The 20,573-nt window shown below is 39.4% G+C and overlaps 1 protein-coding gene across 1 annotated transcript in view; it reads right to left on the bottom strand.

Annotated features, from left to right (window-relative positions):
• The window catches only part of ZNF804B (zinc finger protein 804B), a 250,123-nt gene that overhangs the window by 22,132 nt on the left and 207,418 nt on the right, over positions 1 to 20,573 (bottom strand). The window contains exon 2 of the mRNA XM_026098752.2: positions 15,027 to 15,170. Coding sequence (XP_025954537.2) covers positions 15,027 to 15,170 — 144 coding nt within the window. The remainder of the gene's footprint in view (positions 1 to 15,026; positions 15,171 to 20,573) is intronic.

Below are 20,573 nucleotides of genomic sequence, written 5' to 3'. Positions count from 1 at the left end.
GGTGAGACAAAATGATACTGTATATTATTCTGGAGACAAAGAGGAGTAGGGCAACTGAATCATACCTTATCATTTATTTTCTGAAAAAAATATGCCATTGTTTTTCCAGGTATTATTAGTTCAGCTTTTTAAAAAGACTTTGTACGGTTTAATGAATGCTCTTTAGAAATAACAGAAAATTGTTACAGCAGTTATTGTACACTTCTCTTGTATGCCCCACCATTAGATTTATTAGGCTATAACTTGCTGTGTTGCATGTATGCAGGTCCAATTTATGATTATTTTCAAATTCCAGGCCAGAATCTTCATTTTGTTTATTAACCAAGCATAGGGATATTGTGTTGCACATCAAGGATTATGCTGTGCTAAATTTTAAAATGCTAAAGGGAATCAGAATCTGTCCTGGGCTATTGAGAGCCGTAATTACCTGGATGAATTGAATGCCTGGTGCAACCCAGGCTCAAATGATATGAAAGTAACTGCAGAGCTCAGAAAAGATGGTCATTAGGAGCTCTTGAAAACACTGAATTTTTCTTCAAAGTAGAGAGCAAGAGGAGATTAACTTGAATATTCTGGGTCCCCTATAAAATGTAAAAATTATGGTATGTCTTTTAGTCAGTAGTTTTTACAGACAAATATTGTTAACTGTGTAATTTAATAAATTATATTATTTTACCACTAAACATGATATTACTTTATCCAATAATTTCTCTATAATCATAAATTGATATTCTTATAGCACCGAGCACAATCGGATCCTTATCTAAGACTGGAGATCCGAGGCAGGTTCACAATACAAGCAATAAGTTATACTGTTTTTGCTGGTTAAGATTTATTACCTGGCAGAATGCCACAGACGCTTAATAGAGAGCATGAATATAGAGCACTTTTAAACATCACTATTTGAAAGCGTCTGTTTAAATGGAAGCAGAGCAAAGGCTCCTCCGACACCTTAACGTATGAAAATAAGTAGACAAACTGTGATTACAAGCAGAAAGTCTCTGATGGAGCTCCGGGATTTTTCCATCAGTTTAAAGAACCAGAATTTCTGCTCCGTAGGAAATTTTGACATTTGGGATTTATTTATATTTTATTATTCCTGGGAAAAATAAATATTTGAAACTTACCAAGAAATGAAAATTTCAAGTGTTTCCACTTAGCGTCAATTCATCTAAATGGCAAAGAATCATAATGCCTTAGAGTTATAATTTTCATCCTGCTCTTTTCTATCTTAAGAATAGCAAGTGTTATATGTGCATATGTTACAATTAATATTTTAAAATATTTTTTAAAGTAACTCTGCTGAAACAAAGTATTTCAATCTTTATGAACCATTTCAACCTGGTTGAAACTAAATCATGTGAACCTTTCCCCTGAAAAATGCTGCTGAACTCATCATATTCCTACAAACTGGTCTGCTTTAAAAATAGCATTTCCTGGTAGAAAAAGTGTTTTGCTGTCAGTTTTTGGTTCAGGAGATGTTCAGTTTTTACTGTTCCATCACCTGTGATAATATATTTGTTTGATATGACAGGAATGTCATTTACATTTCTCTAGATATTCCCTTGCAATTTAGCCTGAGAAGGTGCTTAAAGAGCCCTCATCTTTTTTAATGGCTCCTGGTGGAGTCTAAATATTATGAAATTGCTAAAGCAGTAAAATGAAAATGAGTCTGGGTTACCTTCTTTATTTTTCCCTTGGAGACATGTTAAAAGATGTTAATTAATGCTTTTAACTAAGTATGGGTAATAAATGACTAATCCCACTATATTCTTTGCTATCTTGGTGATGCACAGATATGTCTCTGTTTTGCTTTTAAATATTTGTTTCTGCTATAAATACCCCATAACGACATTAAAGGTATGTTGTACATTTCTTCAAACACAAACATAGTTGATGAGCATGACTTTAAAGCTCCACAGGAATCAATTATGCAGCTACATTCTTGCACGTTAATTACTGCAAGGAAGGTACAGATGGTCAAAAATGAACAAAAATATAATAGATGCAGGTTCCAGACAGATGTTGTAGGGCTGGATATACCTTTGTGGATGTCAGTGGGATTAAAAGAATTATTCTCTCTCCAGATAAGGGAAAGATATGAGTAAGAGAGCACTGTTTAAAAGTTTTGGAGAGGCCAACAGAAAATCAATTTTTTTGTTAGCATTTAAGGGTATAGCATTTTGCAAGTGAAGTCAATTGCACGGTACTTCCAAAAGTTGATTGTGGCAGAAAATTGGTCCAGGTGAGATATGTGTGGATGTGTTATAACCTGCACAACAGGTTCCTTGATCTTGTTGAATAACGCCTTATTCTACAAGTCAGTCCACAGCTATGGATGAAATTATTCATGAACGGACAGTAATCAGAGAGAATCACGGCATCGCGAAGCTTTTGTCCCTATCACCTAACTGTTTGAAACAAGACTTGTAGAGTATAACCTTAAGATGACATCAGTGATTCCAAATCCAGTTCTTTCACTAAAAAACATTCAAATTATGTTGCCCATAAGGAACACTACCTAACATTTGCGAGTCTTCTGAATCCTGGTACAGGGAATACACTTACACCTTTGTCTTCAGCCTTGCACAGTTCTTATTAGTGCATGGAGATTAGCCATTTTTACCTGAGTGGTAACATTTAACGTAGAAGTAAGTAGAGGACATCCTGCCTAGTTCTGATGCTTTTGTCCTTATTGTTGACATTTAAAAGATGGAAGAAAGACTTCTGAATACAGACATTGAAAAAAAAGAGCAGCAAAGCCCAATACAATTCATCTTGTCCATTAAGTAAAACAGATACAACTTCATTATGCCTGCTGTAGAGGTTAATTGAAAACAAGAATGATAATCAAAATATAAATATTTAGGTTCTTCATGTTTATCCCATTTATTTAAGTAATATCCTACATGCTGCATTTATTAGCATTTCATAATGCAGAACCAAAGAGGAACATGCTGATTTCCATCACTTCTTTTTTACGCAGTATGTAAAAGAGGTTTGATAGGGTCAAAATATTGCTTCATTTTATTGGAATGGAATGTTTCAGAAAGTCTTTTTGTTTCAAAATTTATTTGAATTTATATTATACTATAATTACCATGCAGAGTAAGTCAGAATAGAATTGACTTGTTTTCGAGATTTTTTGCCTTGTTCATATTTGAAATGGAAGCAAAGTTTGAAACAGTGGAATATTCCTTCAATCAGAGATGTTGAGTTTCAACCAGATTTACTGCACCTTCTGTCAAAATCCAGTTAAGTAAGAATATGATTCTTTGTGTTCTAGGTGGGGAATTATTAAGCAAAATTCAAATCCCAAACTGGTATTTTTGAGCAGAATTTCATATTGGTCACTATTTAGTCTCGGGTTTGGCACCATTGTTTTTTTTACAAATCTAACCCTTCAGATTCCTTGCTTATTTGAATAAGCAACTCATTACATTGCATCAACCATTCTTCTGACTTGAAGAATAAGTTATAAAACTTTGGTAATTAAAATGTGCATCCTCTGAGAAGAGTGGAAAGGACAATAACACAAGCATTAATGTAGAGAACTTCCTCTAACACACATGCTGGTTATTGCTATGCCTTAAATGCCAAAATTTGATAATACACTTCCGTAAGTCCTTATACAATGAAATACTTAAGAAATATCTTACAGTCATTGGACCATCATTAACAGCTATGAAATTAAGTGTCCCGTGGGTTTTTTTCCAATTTAAAGAGGGTTAAATTGCTAATTTACATGTTAATTAGCATTCATTCTAAAGAGCACCAAATGTAATTCCGTAGCATCTAGCATTTAACAATTTAGCTTATCTAGACATTACATTTAAAAGAAGCTCTGCATTATTTCCAAGAGATTTTTTTAAGTATAAATGATTATAAAGGAAGCTCATTATTCTAAGCAACATGCAATTTTACAAGGATGAATACTGCTAATTTATTTGTGTTATCACTGAGTAATGAGAAAACAGCAAAGCATTTGCAGGCAGCAGGTGCAGGAGTTCTTAATAAGGCCCACTGACCTGCACAGATTGATAAGTTTAAAATAAAGAATTGTTTATGGTGACATTTCTCCAGAATCTGCTGCCTCAAGTCATGCCCAATCACCAGACAGTGCTCAGTGGTATTTGATAATGTTGCTTCTGCTACTCTGGAACTACTGTGGTACATGCACTTGCTGTAATGTGCAGTTCAAACATCTCTAACATAGCTATAAATACAGGCCTTCTCTCATAACATTTAAGAAAATATTGTGTGATATTACAAACTGGATATTCATTTTAAGATCACTTTGAACTGGCAGAATAAATGCTTGTTTAACACAGTGATGCCATAGAATTATCATACTATATGCTGTGCGCTGCTCCTTTGCTTAAATGCTGTATTGCTTTATGTTGCCTTTAGTTATATCAGTTCCTGTGATGTGACACAACCTGATTGTTTGTTTCAGTGCATTTCTACCTCAGCATTTCAAAAATGCTGGATTGCAGGTACTTTGAACCACAGCAGATGTGGTGAAAGGATGCTCTAAGAAAGGCAGGATTTCCCTATTTCTAAGTGAAAGAAGTGTTCAAGCCAAGAAAATGGACTACTTTGGTCTTATACTATCTACCAGCAGTAACAGATGGAATTGCACATAAGCTGCAGTATTATACATTTTAGTCTTTGTTTTTTTCAGATCCCAGTGATTTTGATATCACACAAGTCCTTTTTTATGATTTTCAGTATACAAAACATTTTTTTGCCACTATAATGTCTGAGGTGTTTTTGTTAACACAATAAGCTTTCAAAACACCCTCTAATTTTCATATATCATATCTGGTTGATTCACCCAGTTCCTCAGCTCTAAGTGCTCCTGTGTCTGTGACTGCCATTAGAAGTTGTTTCTGTCTCTTTTCTATCTCCTCCTGTGCCTCACTCTGCCTGGTATTCCCTCCTACTTATAGACTATTCCTCTAGGTCCTTCCTCCTGCATTTTCTTGTTTTTTTTCTTTTTTTCATATAGAACTTTCCTTTTGTCTTCTAATTTCACAGTGATACTTCCATGGCTTTTTGTCCTTGACATTTATTTCTCTCTGTCTACTACACTCATTCCCATAATTACTTCCGAAACCCACTTCTTCCTGCCCTTCTATTTCTTCCTCATTTCACATCATCAATTCTTTTGTAGCCAACATCTTCATCCCCTGCACAAGACTGATTCCTTTCTTGAGTACAGTCCATTTTGTACACTAAGTCAGGCAATTTTTCTCAGGCATGCAACCCTGTGATTAAAAAGCGTATCAAAAAGTAAATGCATAAAAGTATCAAAATAGGTTGCCCAAACAGTATTAATCCTGGTGTCTTGACACTTCTTTATGTTTGACTTTCCAAATATATTACATTTTTTCTGTAATTTACAAAAGCTGGTCGCCCAGAAAGAAAATTTCAGCCCACACTCTGAGAGCAACCAAAACCTGCATCTTAAAACAAAGAGTGGCTGGAAACCTTAATTATAGGCATCCCTGCCAGTTCTGTATCTAACAATCCAAACTACAGGACAATCTAGTCTGTAATCAAAATTAATTTGAGTATAAAAGGGAAGTGTAAAAGGAGTTAATTCACAAGAACAAATTCTGAAAAATGAGAGGAACTTGTTAAAACAATTATGGAAAAGGCAGCATGAGAAAATGGAAACTATCAAAAACCTGAAGGCTTGTAGCCAGCCTGCTCTTTAGGGACAGTTACAATAGGAGCAAAAGTCATTTTTGGCAAGGATGAGCAAGAGTGCACAAATTTGAGAAGAGCCAAATAAAGTAACCAAACACTAGACACACCAGCAACATAGGGAACGGCAAAATGCATGTATGATAAAAAACTAAGAAAGTGTAAAGCTGTAACAGAAATTACAGAATGTAATAAGGCATAAGTAACAACAAGAAAATTGTTGATTTCAGAGCGAGCAAAAGAACAGTGTATCTTTAAGGCAACAAGATAAAAAACAATAAGACAGACTATAGAAAGGAATTCTTTGCTTTCAGCTTTCATTTTCACATGAAAGAAAAATTGATGCCAGAAATGTAAAGAGCATGCTGTTTCTAAACGAAGAAAAAGATGTAGTTAAAAGGAAAGAGCAGAAAAAAATTGAATCAGTATGTGTACAGTAGAATACTGAAGAAAACAGTTAAAGGAACACTTCAGTATCAAAAACTGAAGATAAAATAAACATGGTGATGAAGCAGAAGTGTCTGACAAAGGGTATGCATCCACTCATGATCATTCTAAAGAATTCTCTAACAGTGATAGTTAAAATATTAACTGGAAATAGATTTGCCTAATGCTAAAAATAAATGGGTATTTCACTGAAATTAAAGAATAATTTGTGGGAAAATCTGAGCAACTCTTAAGGGTATTAACATCATACTACAGTTACCATTGCTCTACTACTGTATCATATCTTTAATACAATTATGGTTCCACCTTTCCAACAAGGGATGTGAAAAATGTGAAAATGTTCTAACAAATGTGTGTGCATCCCTTAACAAGCAGCAATCTAAGATAATTTTTCCAAGGTTACAGGAAGAAAATGCCCATGGCTGCAGACAGTGCCTCTCACGGAGAGCAAGAAATGCTGAGGTCTTCTGCTGTTCAGGGTGTTTCCTGCGGAGGACACAGGCAGTGCATGCTCCAGGGCCTTAAGAAAGCAACAATTCTCAATGGCCAGTGTCCTGAAGCAGAGAAACAGAAGCAGGGTCAGCAGCGACAGACTTTAACCTTGTCCATGTGGGAGTACAAGAAGAACAGGGGGTCCACCTATACCTTGAGGGGAAAACAAAGACTACATGAGCACTCCTAGTCATAGAGCTTCATGCTGGGGTAGCACTTTCCATTTATGTTTTTATAGCTAAATAAATGATACTTTGTCCACAAGAAAGTTTCTTGATGCTGCTGCGTTTGCCTTAGCTTTCAGATTCCGAAGTGAAATATCTTGGATATTGCCAAACTGGGTTCCTTTCCTCCAAATTAAAATTATTTGGTTAATAGGAAAGCTGTACCCAAGAGCCAAAATTAACAATAAACATGCAGCTACTGGAAAAAAAAACACCGAACAGCTAAATGAACAAAATCTCAGTGGTACACTCGTTTCTGGAGCTATCTCTGTGTTTACGTCTCTGTGCATTTTCAAGGTGGTAGATGCAATACTAGCTAAAATGTAAGCATATTTGCTAGCTTTGATATTTAACAGTAGCTAAACCTCTGCCTGAATTAGAGTTTAACTCCACAAGCACCACAGTGGCTTAATGACAATTGTCCACAGCTGTACACACCAAGTCAGACTTTCATGCAAAAAATGTGCCCAAGTGCTAGCATGCGTGGGTATAAATACTATGATACAGGTACCTGTGTGTAAAGGAGGGTAGACTGAAAGTTCTGCTTGCCTAATTTAAAGTACTGTGTGTTTCAAGAACACTAAAATTCAGATAGTTTTTCATATGCATGAATATGATGTATTTAACTGTATCTCTACATTTTGACAACAAAAGCAAAATACCTGTTTTGTCATCAGAAACCCCAAGATGGCAATACAGTCTTGTTTTTCTTAGCTGCTTATTTCTATTATTGTTATTATCATTATTATTATACTGCAGTATATGGAACAGATTTGTGATTTTCTCCTTTGCTGACGTCTAAGAGCCTTGCTGATTGCTAAGGATTATTTCCACAAAAATGGAAAGCTCCAGCTACTTCCACAAAAAGTGAATGGATGAATGATATGAATTACCTGGAGGTACTAAAAGATTCCATTTAATAACATTAACCAAATAGACATCTCTGCCCAAATTTGGTTTTCTTTTATTGATGCAAGTGGCTTAACAATCCTGTTAAAAGCTCTATGCTCCCATATTATTTTCAGCTTAGCATGTAACATAGTATGCATTCACACGTATTATATTTTCAGGCAGCAGCCTATATTGATTATCTATATGCTAATCATTTTTTGAACAAAATCACACCAGGACTCTTGTCCCCTCCAGTGTTCAGAGAGTTTCTAAAGAGCCAAGGTAATCAGTTAAAATGCAGTTGACTTTTTTTTTTTTTTTTTTTCCTGCAAAGAGCACTGAGAACAAGTGATAGCAAGCATCATTCACCTTGACACTCAATGAGAGATACAGTGGGTTTATCAAATGTGCTACTGTCCATGACTATTGCCCAGGTCTTTATAAAAATCATAGATATCATAGCAAAGGAAGAAAAAAAAACAGAGGAAAAAAGCAACTGATTTCAAAGGAGTTAGCTGGTATGTGCTGGGCCAGTGAGACATGCATGCAGCTGGCCATGCGATGATAAAAGATCGAGGCTCAGTGAATGAACATGTTTTCAGTGAAGTCACCTGCTGTCTCAGACCCAGCCTTGTTGTAATATTAACTAATTATCGCAGGCTTAACACAGACAGCCCGTGTAAAGCTGGATGGGAGGGAAGACCTACTCAGAGTTTGCAGGTTCACTTTATCCAGACTTGCACTGAGAGAAATCTATCCCCAAGAAGAGGTAATAGCACTGAAAAATGATTATGGAGTAATGCAGTGGGGAAAGTGTTGGCGAAGCTAATTAAGACTAACGTGGTCAAGACAACCAATGAAATAAGAGCTGCTTAATCCTGAGTCAAAATTACTTAATGGTACATAAATGTATTAGACCCCTCCAGGGGCATTTTAGTGTTACAAGATAATAAAGATATAGGCACAGATGATATTAAATTCACCTCACTAAGCAGGGCACACGTGTCTTTGCCAACAGGTTGGCCAGCCTGGTAAAGTGGGCTTTAAACTAGGAAGGATGGGGGAAGGGGAGAGTTACAGAGACAGAGTAGTCAGCAAAATGCAGTTCAAGTCAGGATGCCTCCAGCGGGTGCATGCAGCCAGGGAAGTGCGCATGGGACATGACTATGGAGGATCCTCTTGCACTCCTCCTGGGATACCTGCGTGTTTGTTTACATCTCTGAAATGCCTGTACACCAATGCACGCAGCATGGGGAATAGACAGGAAGAATTAGAGATCTGTGTGTGGTTGCAGGGCCATGATCTCATCGCAGTTACAGAGACATGGTGGGATAGCTCGCATGACTGGAATGCTGTCATGGATGGCTACGTGCTTTTTAGGAAAGACAGGCCAGGAAGGCGAGGTGGGGGAGTTGCTCTTTATGTGAGAGAGTAACTGGAATGTGTTGAGCTCTGCCTACGGGTGGACGAAGAGCGAGCCGAGCGCTTATGGGCAAGGATTAAAGGGCAGGCTAACATGGGTGGCACTGTTGTGGGTGATTACTACAGGCCACCTGATCAGGAAGAGGAAGTCGATGAGGCCTTCTACAGACAGCTGGAAGTAGCCTCACAGTCACAGGCCCTGGTTCTCATGGGGGACTTCAGCCACCCTGATATCTGCTGGAAAGACAACACAGCTAGGCACAAACAGTCCAGGAGGTTCCTGCAGAGCACTGATGATAACTTTTTGACACAGGTGGTGGAGGAGCCAGTGAGGAGAAGTGTGCTGCTGGACCTTGTGCTAACAAACAAAGAAGGACTGTTTTGAGATGTGAAGGTTGGGGGCAGCCTTGGCTGCAGTGACCATGAGATGGTGGAGTTCAGGATCCTGCAAGGAGGAAGCAGGAGTAGGACTGCAACCCTGGACTTCAGGAGAGCAAACTTTGGCCTTTTCAGAGACCTGCTTGGAGGAATCTGATGGGTTAGGGCCCTAGAAGGAAGGGGGGTCCAAGAGAGCTGGTTAATACTCAAGGATCACTTCCTCCAAGCTCACGATCGGTGCATCCCTATGAGTAAGAAGTCAAGCAAAGGTGTCAGGAGACCTGCATGGATGAGCAAGGAGCTCCTGGCAAAACTCAAACAGAAGAAGGAAGTATGCAGAATGAGGAAAAAGGGACAGGCCACTCAGGGGGAATATAGGAACGTTGTCAGAGTATACAGGGATGCAATGAGGAAGGCTAAGGCCCATTTGGAATTAAATCTGGCCAAGGATGTCAAGGACAACAAGAAGGGCTTCTTCAAATACATCAGGAGCAAAAGGAAGACTAGGGAAAATGTGGGCCTGCTGGTGGATGGGACGGGTGCCCTGGTGACAAAGGATACAGAGAAGGCAGAATTAGTGAATACCTTCTTTGCTTCAGTCTTTACTGCTAAGGCCAATCCTCAGGCATTCCAGACTCTGGAGACAAGAGAGAAAGTCTGAAGAAAGGAAGACTTTTCCTTGGTCAAGGAGGATCAGGTTAGAGACCATTTAGGCAAACTTGACCCCCATAAATCCATGGGCCCCAATGGGATGCACCCACAAGTGCTGAGGGAGCTGGTGGATGTTATTGCTAGGCCACTCTCCGTCATCTTTGAAAGCTCATGAAGAACAGGAGAGGTGCCTGAGGAGTGGAAGAAAGCCAGCATCACTCCAGTCTTCAAAAAGGGGCAAGAAGGAGGACCCGGGAAACTACAGGCCAGTCAGCCTCACCTCCATCTCTGGAAAGGTGATGGAACATCTCATCCTGGGTGTCATCTGTAAGCATGTGGAGGAAAAGAAGATGATCAGGAGTAGTAAGCATGTATTCACCAAGAGGAAATCATGCTTAACAAATCTGATAGCCTTCTATGATGGAATGACTGGCTGGGTAAAAGAGGGGAGAGCAGTGGATGCTGTCTACCTTGACTTCAGCAAGGCTTTCATCACTGTCTCCCATAACATCCTCATAGGTAAGCTCAGGAAGTGTGGGTTAGATGAGTGGACAGTGAGGTGGGCTGAGAACTGGCTGAGTGGCAGAGCTCAGAGGGTTGTGATCAGTGGTGCAGAGTCTAGTTGGAGGCCTGTAGCTAGCGATGTCCCCCAGGGGGTCAGTACTGGGTCCAGTCTTGCTCAACTTATTCATCAAAGACCTGGATGAAGGGACAGAGTGCACCCTCAGCAAGTTTGCTGATGATACAAAACTGGGAGGAGTGGCTGATACACCGGAAGCCTGTGCTGCCATCCAGAGAGCCCTGGACAGGCTGGAGAGTTGGGCAGAGAGGAACCTTATGATGTTCAACAAAGGCAAGTGCAGGGTCCTGCACCTAGGGAGGAAGAACCCCATGCACCAGTACAGGTTGGGGGTTGATCTGCTGGAAAGCAGCTCTGTGGAGAAGGACCTGGGAGACCACGAGTTAACCATGAGCCAGCAATGTGCCCTCATGGACAAGGAGGCCAATGGTATCCTGGGGTACATTAGGAAGAGTGTTGCCAGCAGGTTGAGGGAGGTGATCCTCCCCCTCTACTCAGCCTTGGTGAGGTCACATCTGGAGTACTGTGTCCAATTCTGGGCTCCCCGATACAAGAGAGACATGGAACTATTGGAGCGAGTCCAGCATAGGGCTATGAAGATGATTAGGGGACTGGAGCATCTCCCCTATGAGGAAAGGCTGAGAGAGCTGGGCCTGTTTAGCCTAGAGAAGAGAAGACTGACGACTGAGAGGAGATCTTATCAATGTATACAAATACCTTAAGGGAGGGTGTCAAGAGGATGGGGCCAGACTCTTTTCAGTGGTGCCCAGTGACAGGATGAGAGACAACAGGCACAAAGTGAAACACAGGCAGTTCCATCTGAACATGAGGAAAAACTTCTTTACTGTGAGGGTGACAGAGCACTGGGACAGGTTGCCCAGAGAGGTTGTGGAATCTCATTCTCTGGAGATATTCAAAACCAGCCTGGACACAATCCTGTGCAACGTGCTCTAGGTGACCCTGTTTCAGCAGGGAGTTTGGCCTAGATGATCTCCAGAGGTCCCTTCCAACCTCAACCATTCTGTGATTCTGTAAAAGACCTGTGGTTCAGAAAATTTTCTGTCAAAGTTTTCTCATTTACATATGTGTGTATACATGTATGTATATACATGTAGTATCTATACATACGTAGCATCTATGCAATGTGTATATACATTTGAATACATATATACATATATTTCGAGAGAGAGAGTATACTGCTTGAGAACAATTTAACACAGTTAGAAAGACTAGTTATGCAAACAAGGCCAGATTGTGATCACAACATTTTGCAGTCCTCTGGGGACAAGGAAGGCAGTGATTGTCATGCCGCCTGTTAAGTCCAAGGTTCAGCCCTTCCTGCTTTAACAACTGGTTGAAATCACAGATAAGAAAACAGATCACAAAATTAATTTTAGAAAACCATAGTAGTGGGAGATTGGAGTCATAATTCATTGAATAAAATCAGTTTCCTGTGGAAGAGAAGCAAAAAGCCTATGACAAAGTACTCACTGCACTATTCTTTCTGCTTTTACTTACCCATCTTCTCTAATCAGCATTGCTACTTTGATAGAAATTTCTAAGTAGCAGCATTTAGATAAGAAATCAGATGGGAAGGACTATAATGTATTGTTGCTGAGATATAAAGAGTCCCTCATTTCAGTATATCCTCTATTAGAAGAATCTTAGTCAGAGCATATCTATGTAGATGACTAAAGGATTAACTGAGGTACCCTCAAATTACTACCGGGAAAGAAAAATCATACTTTAGGAGAAAGATTTTATTGTGGCTACTATACTTTGCAGAATAAACATTTTGAAACTAAACTAACCAAAAACACAGGGAACCATAAATTAAGTTGTTTTCTTTTAAGATTAGTTCAATAAAAGTAAGAAGAATAAAGGTCCTTCTGTGACCTGCCACAAAAGTCAGAGAAAAGGTTGCATCCACACTATCCCTCGAGGCAAACTAATGCTGTTGCGAGATTTGGCTGAGTAGTCAAGAGGTGAGTGGGGAGAAAAGACTGAGTTACCCTCTCACACCTGGAGGATAGCTAGCTAATTCCCATCTAACTAAGCTTCTGAACTACATCTGAAAGGCCAGGATGGGGTGAACTCCTACTGCCAGTTGATATTCTGTGTGTGTCCTGCATTTCCATGCAGACTGTGAGTTTGCAGTACCATCAGTATGGCAGCTTTTAGAGCACTGAATTTACCTAAAAATTAAAGGGACTTTTGTTGCTTAAACATTCCCTTTCGTGATGGAAAGCTGCCAAACCCTCCCCTACCCAACAACCCAAACATAGATGGTGCATCAAAAAGGCTGTTTTATTTTGCATAAGCTGGTCTCCAGGGCAGGGAGGGGGCGTGGGGAAGAGGGAAGGGCAAGAGTGGATCCACTGGAGTACAGATGCATCTCTTACAAGCAGGCAAAAGGCTGAAGGGTGAAAAAAAATTATTTGTGCAGCAAACGGGGAGTTATAAGGATTAGAGTCACGTGTTTGGGAACTGGAAATGTATTTGTTTTGTATTATTACAACCATCTTTATGGATTAATTAACAGAGTGGTGATGCAAGGAATTGCTGTTGGTTTAATACATAAATATGTTAGATGAATCTAGTTCTAGTTTGGGAGCAGTGGGAAAAACAGGTCCGATTTACATCCACGTATAGCTGGCTCTGGGCGGGTTGAATATAGCAGCATGGCTTAGCATGACTGCTGGGCAGATGCTGGCCAATTCATTAATGCAGTACTGTGAGAGATGCACAGAGAAAATCCAGGCTGATTTACATCCTTTATAATGCTATAAAAGACAGTAAGATTGCTTTCAGTGAGTGTGAGGAGTTTTGCCTTTAGTGCTGCTTGTTGTACTCCATATTTAGTATTTCTAGTCCTGGGAAATAAACACCTGCAGTTTCTAAATGATTCATATATTTGCAAAGTAGACCCTGACCACTGTATACCCAGAAGTCTGATCACCTACAAGACATTAATACACAAGCAGCTTGAATGTTTCTCAGCTGGGGGTGAGCTCAAGAGAAAAATTTTGAGTAGACTCGTGTGTAAGTGTGAGTGGCTGTACACAGGCACAATACAGCAGAGGCATAAGAGAACAGTATCATACAAAACAGGAACAGTATAGGATACTCATTATCAAGAATATGTTATATGTTGCAAAACAGAACAAATGGCCAGGAACTTGTAAAAGATCTTGCAATTTTTGCCCTGTTCATGCTTAGCCAAAGTTGATACAAGCGCATCTCCATGAGCCTGGGGACAGGCGATGAGATCCCCACGGAGGGTTTCTGTGCAGGCCCACAAATGCATGACAACGCAAACTGTGCAACACCCCTAAATGTTAGTAAAAACAAAGCAAATAAGTACAGCTTTGGAATCCTGTTACATATTCTAACTTCTTATGTGTAAGACTGTTATATCAGAGGTGCAGAAATGCTCATTCCTGGACTTTGCAAACCATTTTCTTAGAATTCTGACAAGTTTACCCGAATGTATTGAAATTTTCTTCCATGATACCAGGTGAAATGGATTTTGTTAAAATCAGAGGAAAAATAGGAAGTAGGAGGCAGACATAGCAGGATAGGAGGCATACGTGGGTAGGATATGTCTACCATATATAGCACTGATTAAACTGGTACAAAAATGATGATAAGTAATTAGAAACTATTATCTTTTCTGAAGAATGTAATGTCATTTTGTACAGTAGCAGCAGCTATTACTTTGTATTACATTTCGCATGCAGGGTAAAATGTATTCCACTCTGAGAAATGTTATAAGATATGGATTTCAAATTCAGAATTGTATACCTTTTTTAAAAAATAAACTGCTTTTCTACCCTTGAAACAGCCTGACCAGCTGGAAACAGCATGATCATTTGCCATCTGAATCTAAAGGAGGGACCTGGCTATTTGAGGAAGTGATCCTTCCTCCTCCCTCTCATTTATAGGTAACTCCACATTTAAATATATCAAATTCAGTGCAACTATCAGTATTGAGCCCTTATCTAAAACTATAGACACTGATCTTTCAGTCAAAGCAGGCTTAAAATAAATTGTGCTGAAGAGGAAAACAATGAATAATTTACATTTGATTTCAATGAAAAATAGTATGTTAAAGTTGAAAGTATCAGATATTAACTTGTCATCTCCTTGAATGAATTTAGAAACCTCCCACAGTCAGAAAAAGAGGAAGACGAACTACTGGAACATGTGTGGACATTTTTCAGGTCTACCTGCTTGTGAGCGTGGTCATAAGAATTGATGTGGTTGTCAAATTCCTGGTGCTTGTGGTACTGCTTGTCGCAGAGTTCACAGTAGAAGTTAGCCTTCACATCCTCCAGAGCCTTTGCTACGGCTTTCTCCTTCTCAGCATAGTCCTGCAAAGGCACAAGCAAAGAGACATGCTTTGATACGGATCCTGAGCTCTTGCTTTGTTAGCTGTTTCTCCATCCACATTAAAAATACTCTACTGAACACCACAAACAAAACTGCTAATTCACTGGACTCCATCCTAATATCAAAATACACTCTGAGGAAGTTTTGGTCTTCAGTTAGATTTAATAGAATATTTCTATTTCTTGAATAATTATTCTTAATACTTATTTGAGGTATTGTGCCAAGCAAAGCAGAGAGGAATGAGGCCCAGAGGAATACCAGCACTACACTGAGTAGCTCCCTAGCTGGGAGAGTTGAATAGTTAAGAATAGATGAATCACCAGGTAGGTACACATGGGGTTAGTCTACCAGTTGCTCCAGCACTTTCAGTTTACACTCTGCTGTGTCTGTTCTTTCAGTTATCATTGCTTGGAAGAAAGAAACTGTAGTCATATAGATATTAAGACAGATTTCTTTCGTGTTCTGCTTTCTGTGCCATATGAAATATTCAGCAGGGCCGGACCGCAGCTGGATGCGGCTGGTGGGGATTTCCCACTGGGCATGGCAGCTCCAGCATGAGCATTTCCAGGGCCATCCTCTCCCTTCCCTGGGGCTGGCAAGGGACATGCCGGCCCACTGGCACCACGCTCCTGCAGGATTTAACTGCCTCGCCACCCTGCACAGACCGTAACTGCTCCTGTACACTCGTACAGCTCTCGCAGTGCTCTAGTGGATGGAGAAAATGTCCAGTCTCAGGAAAACACAGCTGAAAATAGGGAAAACATAACTGGTTTCTCAGTGTTTCCCCTCCATCTCTCCCTAATGCCTCAGGCAGTTGTACAGGAGAGTCCAGTACTCTGTTTTCTATACATATTAGGTACACAGAGAAAGCCTAAAGCATAGCAGCCAAAACTTACTAACCCCACTACACCTACATGAGGGACCTGATATTCAAAATTGGCAGCAGGCTTTAAGAATTTTATTTCTTTTAAAATCCCTTCTTTATATTATTATTTATTATTATTAAACTTTCTTAAATGTTTTAAAAAGCAAACTTCTGTCACAGAAAACATGAACCAAAAAGGTGATAAAAGCAATTCATTTTATATTCAGTTTGACAGGTTGGTATTATTGGAGTGCATGTCATCTATTGCCAGGGATTGCAGTAATTCATCATGAGCTACCTCATTTTACTTGCTTAAAGAAATGGATATTTTTTCCACCAGACTTCCCCTGCTACACAGTTAGTGCTGTCTGGTATCCGCCTGGTTTTATCACCTGGTGTGTCACACACTCGGAGTATGCCCATGCCATGCCTGGGTTCACTCAGCCATGGCGTGACAAGACACTGCATGGCTGGGACACCTCACTGCCGCCTGGGTTGTGCAGCCCAGACATCTTTCAGGGACCAGGCAGTGGCTGTAGGGAAGATCATCGGGAAGGCACACTTTGGGCCTTTCCAAAGGGGAAGTCCAAGGACTTTCTTAACGAAAGTCACAAGCTTCGAGTTTGAGACTTGGCCATGCAATGGGGGTGTTGGCTGATAACGTGACACACGAGAATGGGCAGCTCTTTGGCCTGAGTCCTTCACATATGTCCTGGCCTTGACGCTGTCAAGTTGATGTCATTAGGTTTTTCTCACACAGTAGTTTAGAGGACAGCATTTCTAATAAGATTAACTTCACCTAAACTAAGCTGTCTAGAAGTTAGGTGTGCAGTTTAAGGTAGTATCCTAAGCTTCCTCCATAGGCAATAGCAAAATGATAGCCCCTACCAAACACTGATTTATTCCATTTCAGAAACCTATTCCAGGATGAGATGAAACTCTCTCCAGAGGTGTTATATCTTTCTTAATATTCACTTCTAAATCTCCCCATGGAAATTGCTTGAATTGACCATCTTGAAGTCAGGAGTGCCTGAAATTTTCATTTTTCATCTTACAGGTCATGTCAATGACACATCAGTCCCTCTCACAGGGCAAACATCCAAATACATCCTAGCCTTGCATGCACATGGCTCAGGCAGGTTAGCAGACTATGGTGAATTCAGATTGGCCATTTCTAAAAATGGGTAGCCTGAGCTAACTCACTTCTCCACTTGAGAGGCTGCTCAATAGTGGTATCTAATGCTTGTTTGTATTAGGGGGGAAATAGTCTCACAATTAAATAGTTAAATGGCTTTCATTAGTTATTTAAATCTATGAAGCCCATTAAAAAGTGATACTTTTCAGCTTATGCATCAGACCCATTGTTTTACTAGCATTAATTATTCACTGGGCCTTTGGTATAATTAAAATGCATAAATTAGATTGTGGATGCAATAGCATTAATTATGCAGAGATGCCTTCCCTGGAAGTCAAGTGTTGGGGGCAACATATTTTTATTCTAACTGATAAAAATGTAAGCTTTGCACTCATTGGCAATCAGCCAAAGCATAATTGGTTTTTTTTTTTTTTTTTTGGTTCTGAACTGTCAATTAAATGTTTACAGCCTGCTCCGTCTTTGCTTCTGTTGAAGGAGAAGCCTAATTGTTTGGGGCGAACATGTTGCATTATTCTCTGTGAAGCACAACCGAAACTGCTGTTCGTGAGCATTCCAAGCTGCCAACTTTATCTTTCTCAGCAGAAATTAATACAGTTCCCTTAGCATAAAGATGTTTTAAAATAGCAACAAGGCAGCTCCCAGGTGCATCCTAAGATAATCACAACTACCTCCATTGCCTTATTGCTTAATTATGCTTGTCTACCATGGCAAAAGATATAATTTCCTGCTTGCTTATCGATCAGATGCAGGGAAATTGAATGCTACATCACATACTTTAGAATGGTCATGGATTTTTCTTTCTCTACAAAGGCATTGGAACTTTGAGCTCTACAGTAAATTGTGCATAGTCAAATGAAATTTCATATCAGGATTGCTAATATCATCTCCCTTGGACTATAGGCACCAGCGGTCAATTTTTGTACAATGAATGAAATCATGTGAAAGAAAATATGTAGAATTACATGTGTAGAAAACATAGGTGATCAAAAAAGCCTGACTGCTTTTCAGACCTCTCTTACCTTGTTGAAGTAAAACAAGTATTTTGAACTGGGAGCCACTACAGATTACGAATATGTCTGTCACAGTCTCATAAACTGTATTCTGGTCATATGCCCCTTTTAGCCTGCATAAATAATGAGTATAGTTATAAGACAATGTAAGTTAGCAGAGCTGTGCTTGAGGTATGGATAGGTAACAACAAGTGCAAGTCGGTGTCAGTGATGGGACAGTCATTGTGGGTCAGAGCTCCTAGCACAGGCAGCTTAACCACCTTCAGCATTGCTGGACACAGATGATATTCTGAATGAGGATAGATAAGTGTGGGATATACCTCATTCATTTTTGTCCTAGAAACCTGCAAAATCGTTCCATATTATAGATCATAATTGCATTCACATCAGTTTGGCCCACAGAAGCATGTAACAGTAATAAAAGTTTATTGGATTCATTTAAAATGAATACTTCTATTGCACATTAGCCTGGAAGTGCTTTCACTTAGCAGTTACTTTTGCAGTATGCTTCTTATTGTGAGAATGCAATTAATGGTATCTGACATTTCATTTTCTAATATAGGCAAAATCAATGAAAAATGCCATGTAACTGAGTTTTCTAGAATGTTGCCAGTGACACCTAGTCAATTAGAAATCATTTATTAAATCCAGAGTCTGTAAGAGATATTTAATAGACTGCATAGCCATTAAAGTATGCTGACCTAGACAAAACAATACTACACTGCTTGCCTCAGGAATTGACAGTAAATATATCTGCTCTGTTCAAATGGACCAAGGTGAAAAGTAGGTCACTTGATATAGTCAAACTTTCAGAAGCAGTTCTGTATAAACCCATGCATAGCTACAAATATAGTGGAATAAATGCATAGTGGTGGTAAATAGAACATGGGGAAAAATATATCATTAGCCCATTTTCCATCACCTATTTCTAAATTGGAATGTAAATTTAGCAACAGAACAGCTAACTGTTGCATAAATGCAGAGCTCAGTAAGTGATGGACTGTTCCCTCTTTGGGGACAGAAGCAGAGTTGTTTCCTATCTTAAATATAAGCCTGTGAACCAGATTAAATATGAGTGCCAGCTTTAAATGCTATTGCAATGACTGAAGTGCCTCTTTTTTCAAGAATTCTCAGACTAGTGGATAAAGAAGAATTAGGACAAGTATATATAATATATATACATAAATAAGCTACAGAATTGTATTCTACTTCTGAAAATTTTTAGGTATATTTTCATTAGTGACTTAGAAAATGAAATAAACTATGATTATGTATGAAACCTATGAATTACATTAATTAAAAGTACAGGAGTTACAAACACTTTAGAAGGCAGGATTGGGATTCAAAATTATTGTAACAGTTTAGAGATATGGTCTGAAATCAGCAAGATAAAATTCAGTAAGGATGTGTTTCAAGTGCTACGTTTTGGAAGGGGAAATCACATTCACAGATACTATATTGTGAATAGCTGAATAAATAGTAATGCATGGAAAAAGGTCCAGGAGGTTAGAGTGGAAAAGAAATTAAATGAAAGTCAACAATGAAAGTCAAGGCAAATCACAGTCTGACATGTTAATAGTAGTGTTATATGTAAGATGCTGAGGGTAATGATTCCACTTGATTCAGTATTGGTGAAATGTCAGCTGTAAAATACTATTGGGTACATCTACACCATCAAATCACTTGGCTCCTGGAACCTGGTCCTCCATCATCCCCACTCTGTATATGATAGTTCATTCCCTGGCTTTTATTTTGGAAGAAACTTACTAGTTCCCTCAGAGATGAGGCTGAGTGCAGTTCTGGGATAACATTCAGTTCAGAAACCACAGGCAGCAAGGATGAGATTTCACCAGGCTCTCCCTGCCCTAGATAGTCTTCCAACAGCTACCAAGCATGCCCTCAGGCAACCCCAATCACATAGCCTCCCCCAAGGCATGCAGTGCTCACATGCCATAAAAAGCCATGCCACATTATGCCATAAATAGACTATGCAGGCAGGTTGCAACATAGCCCTCACATTATTTGAGACAGACTGAAATAAATACAAACGTATCAGTTACTTCTAAGGGCTAGAAGAGTATATCCCATGGACCTGAGGAGACTTTGGCTCAGCACGAAGGTAGCCACTTTGCCCTGGGATGCAGTGTGGCTGACAGGTATTCCACATCCTGGGCCTGAGAGACCAGGAGAGCTTGCTGGAGCAGATACAATTAGAAGTGTAGATATAGCCCATGTCTGAAGCAGTTTTGGTCCCCACATTTTGAGAAAGATATAGACATACTTGGGAGACCCTTGGGCAGAACAGTAAGGATAAGAGGTTTAAGAAATTGTGAGTTATGTACTTAAATTAGGC

The sequence above is a fragment of the Dromaius novaehollandiae genome, chromosome 2, assembly GCF_036370855.1.
Source record: "Dromaius novaehollandiae isolate bDroNov1 chromosome 2, bDroNov1.hap1, whole genome shotgun sequence".
Taxonomy (NCBI): domain Eukaryota; kingdom Metazoa; phylum Chordata; class Aves; order Casuariiformes; family Dromaiidae; genus Dromaius; species Dromaius novaehollandiae.
Note: the sequence above shows the minus strand (reverse complement) of the source record. Positions and strands in the feature narration are given on the sequence as shown.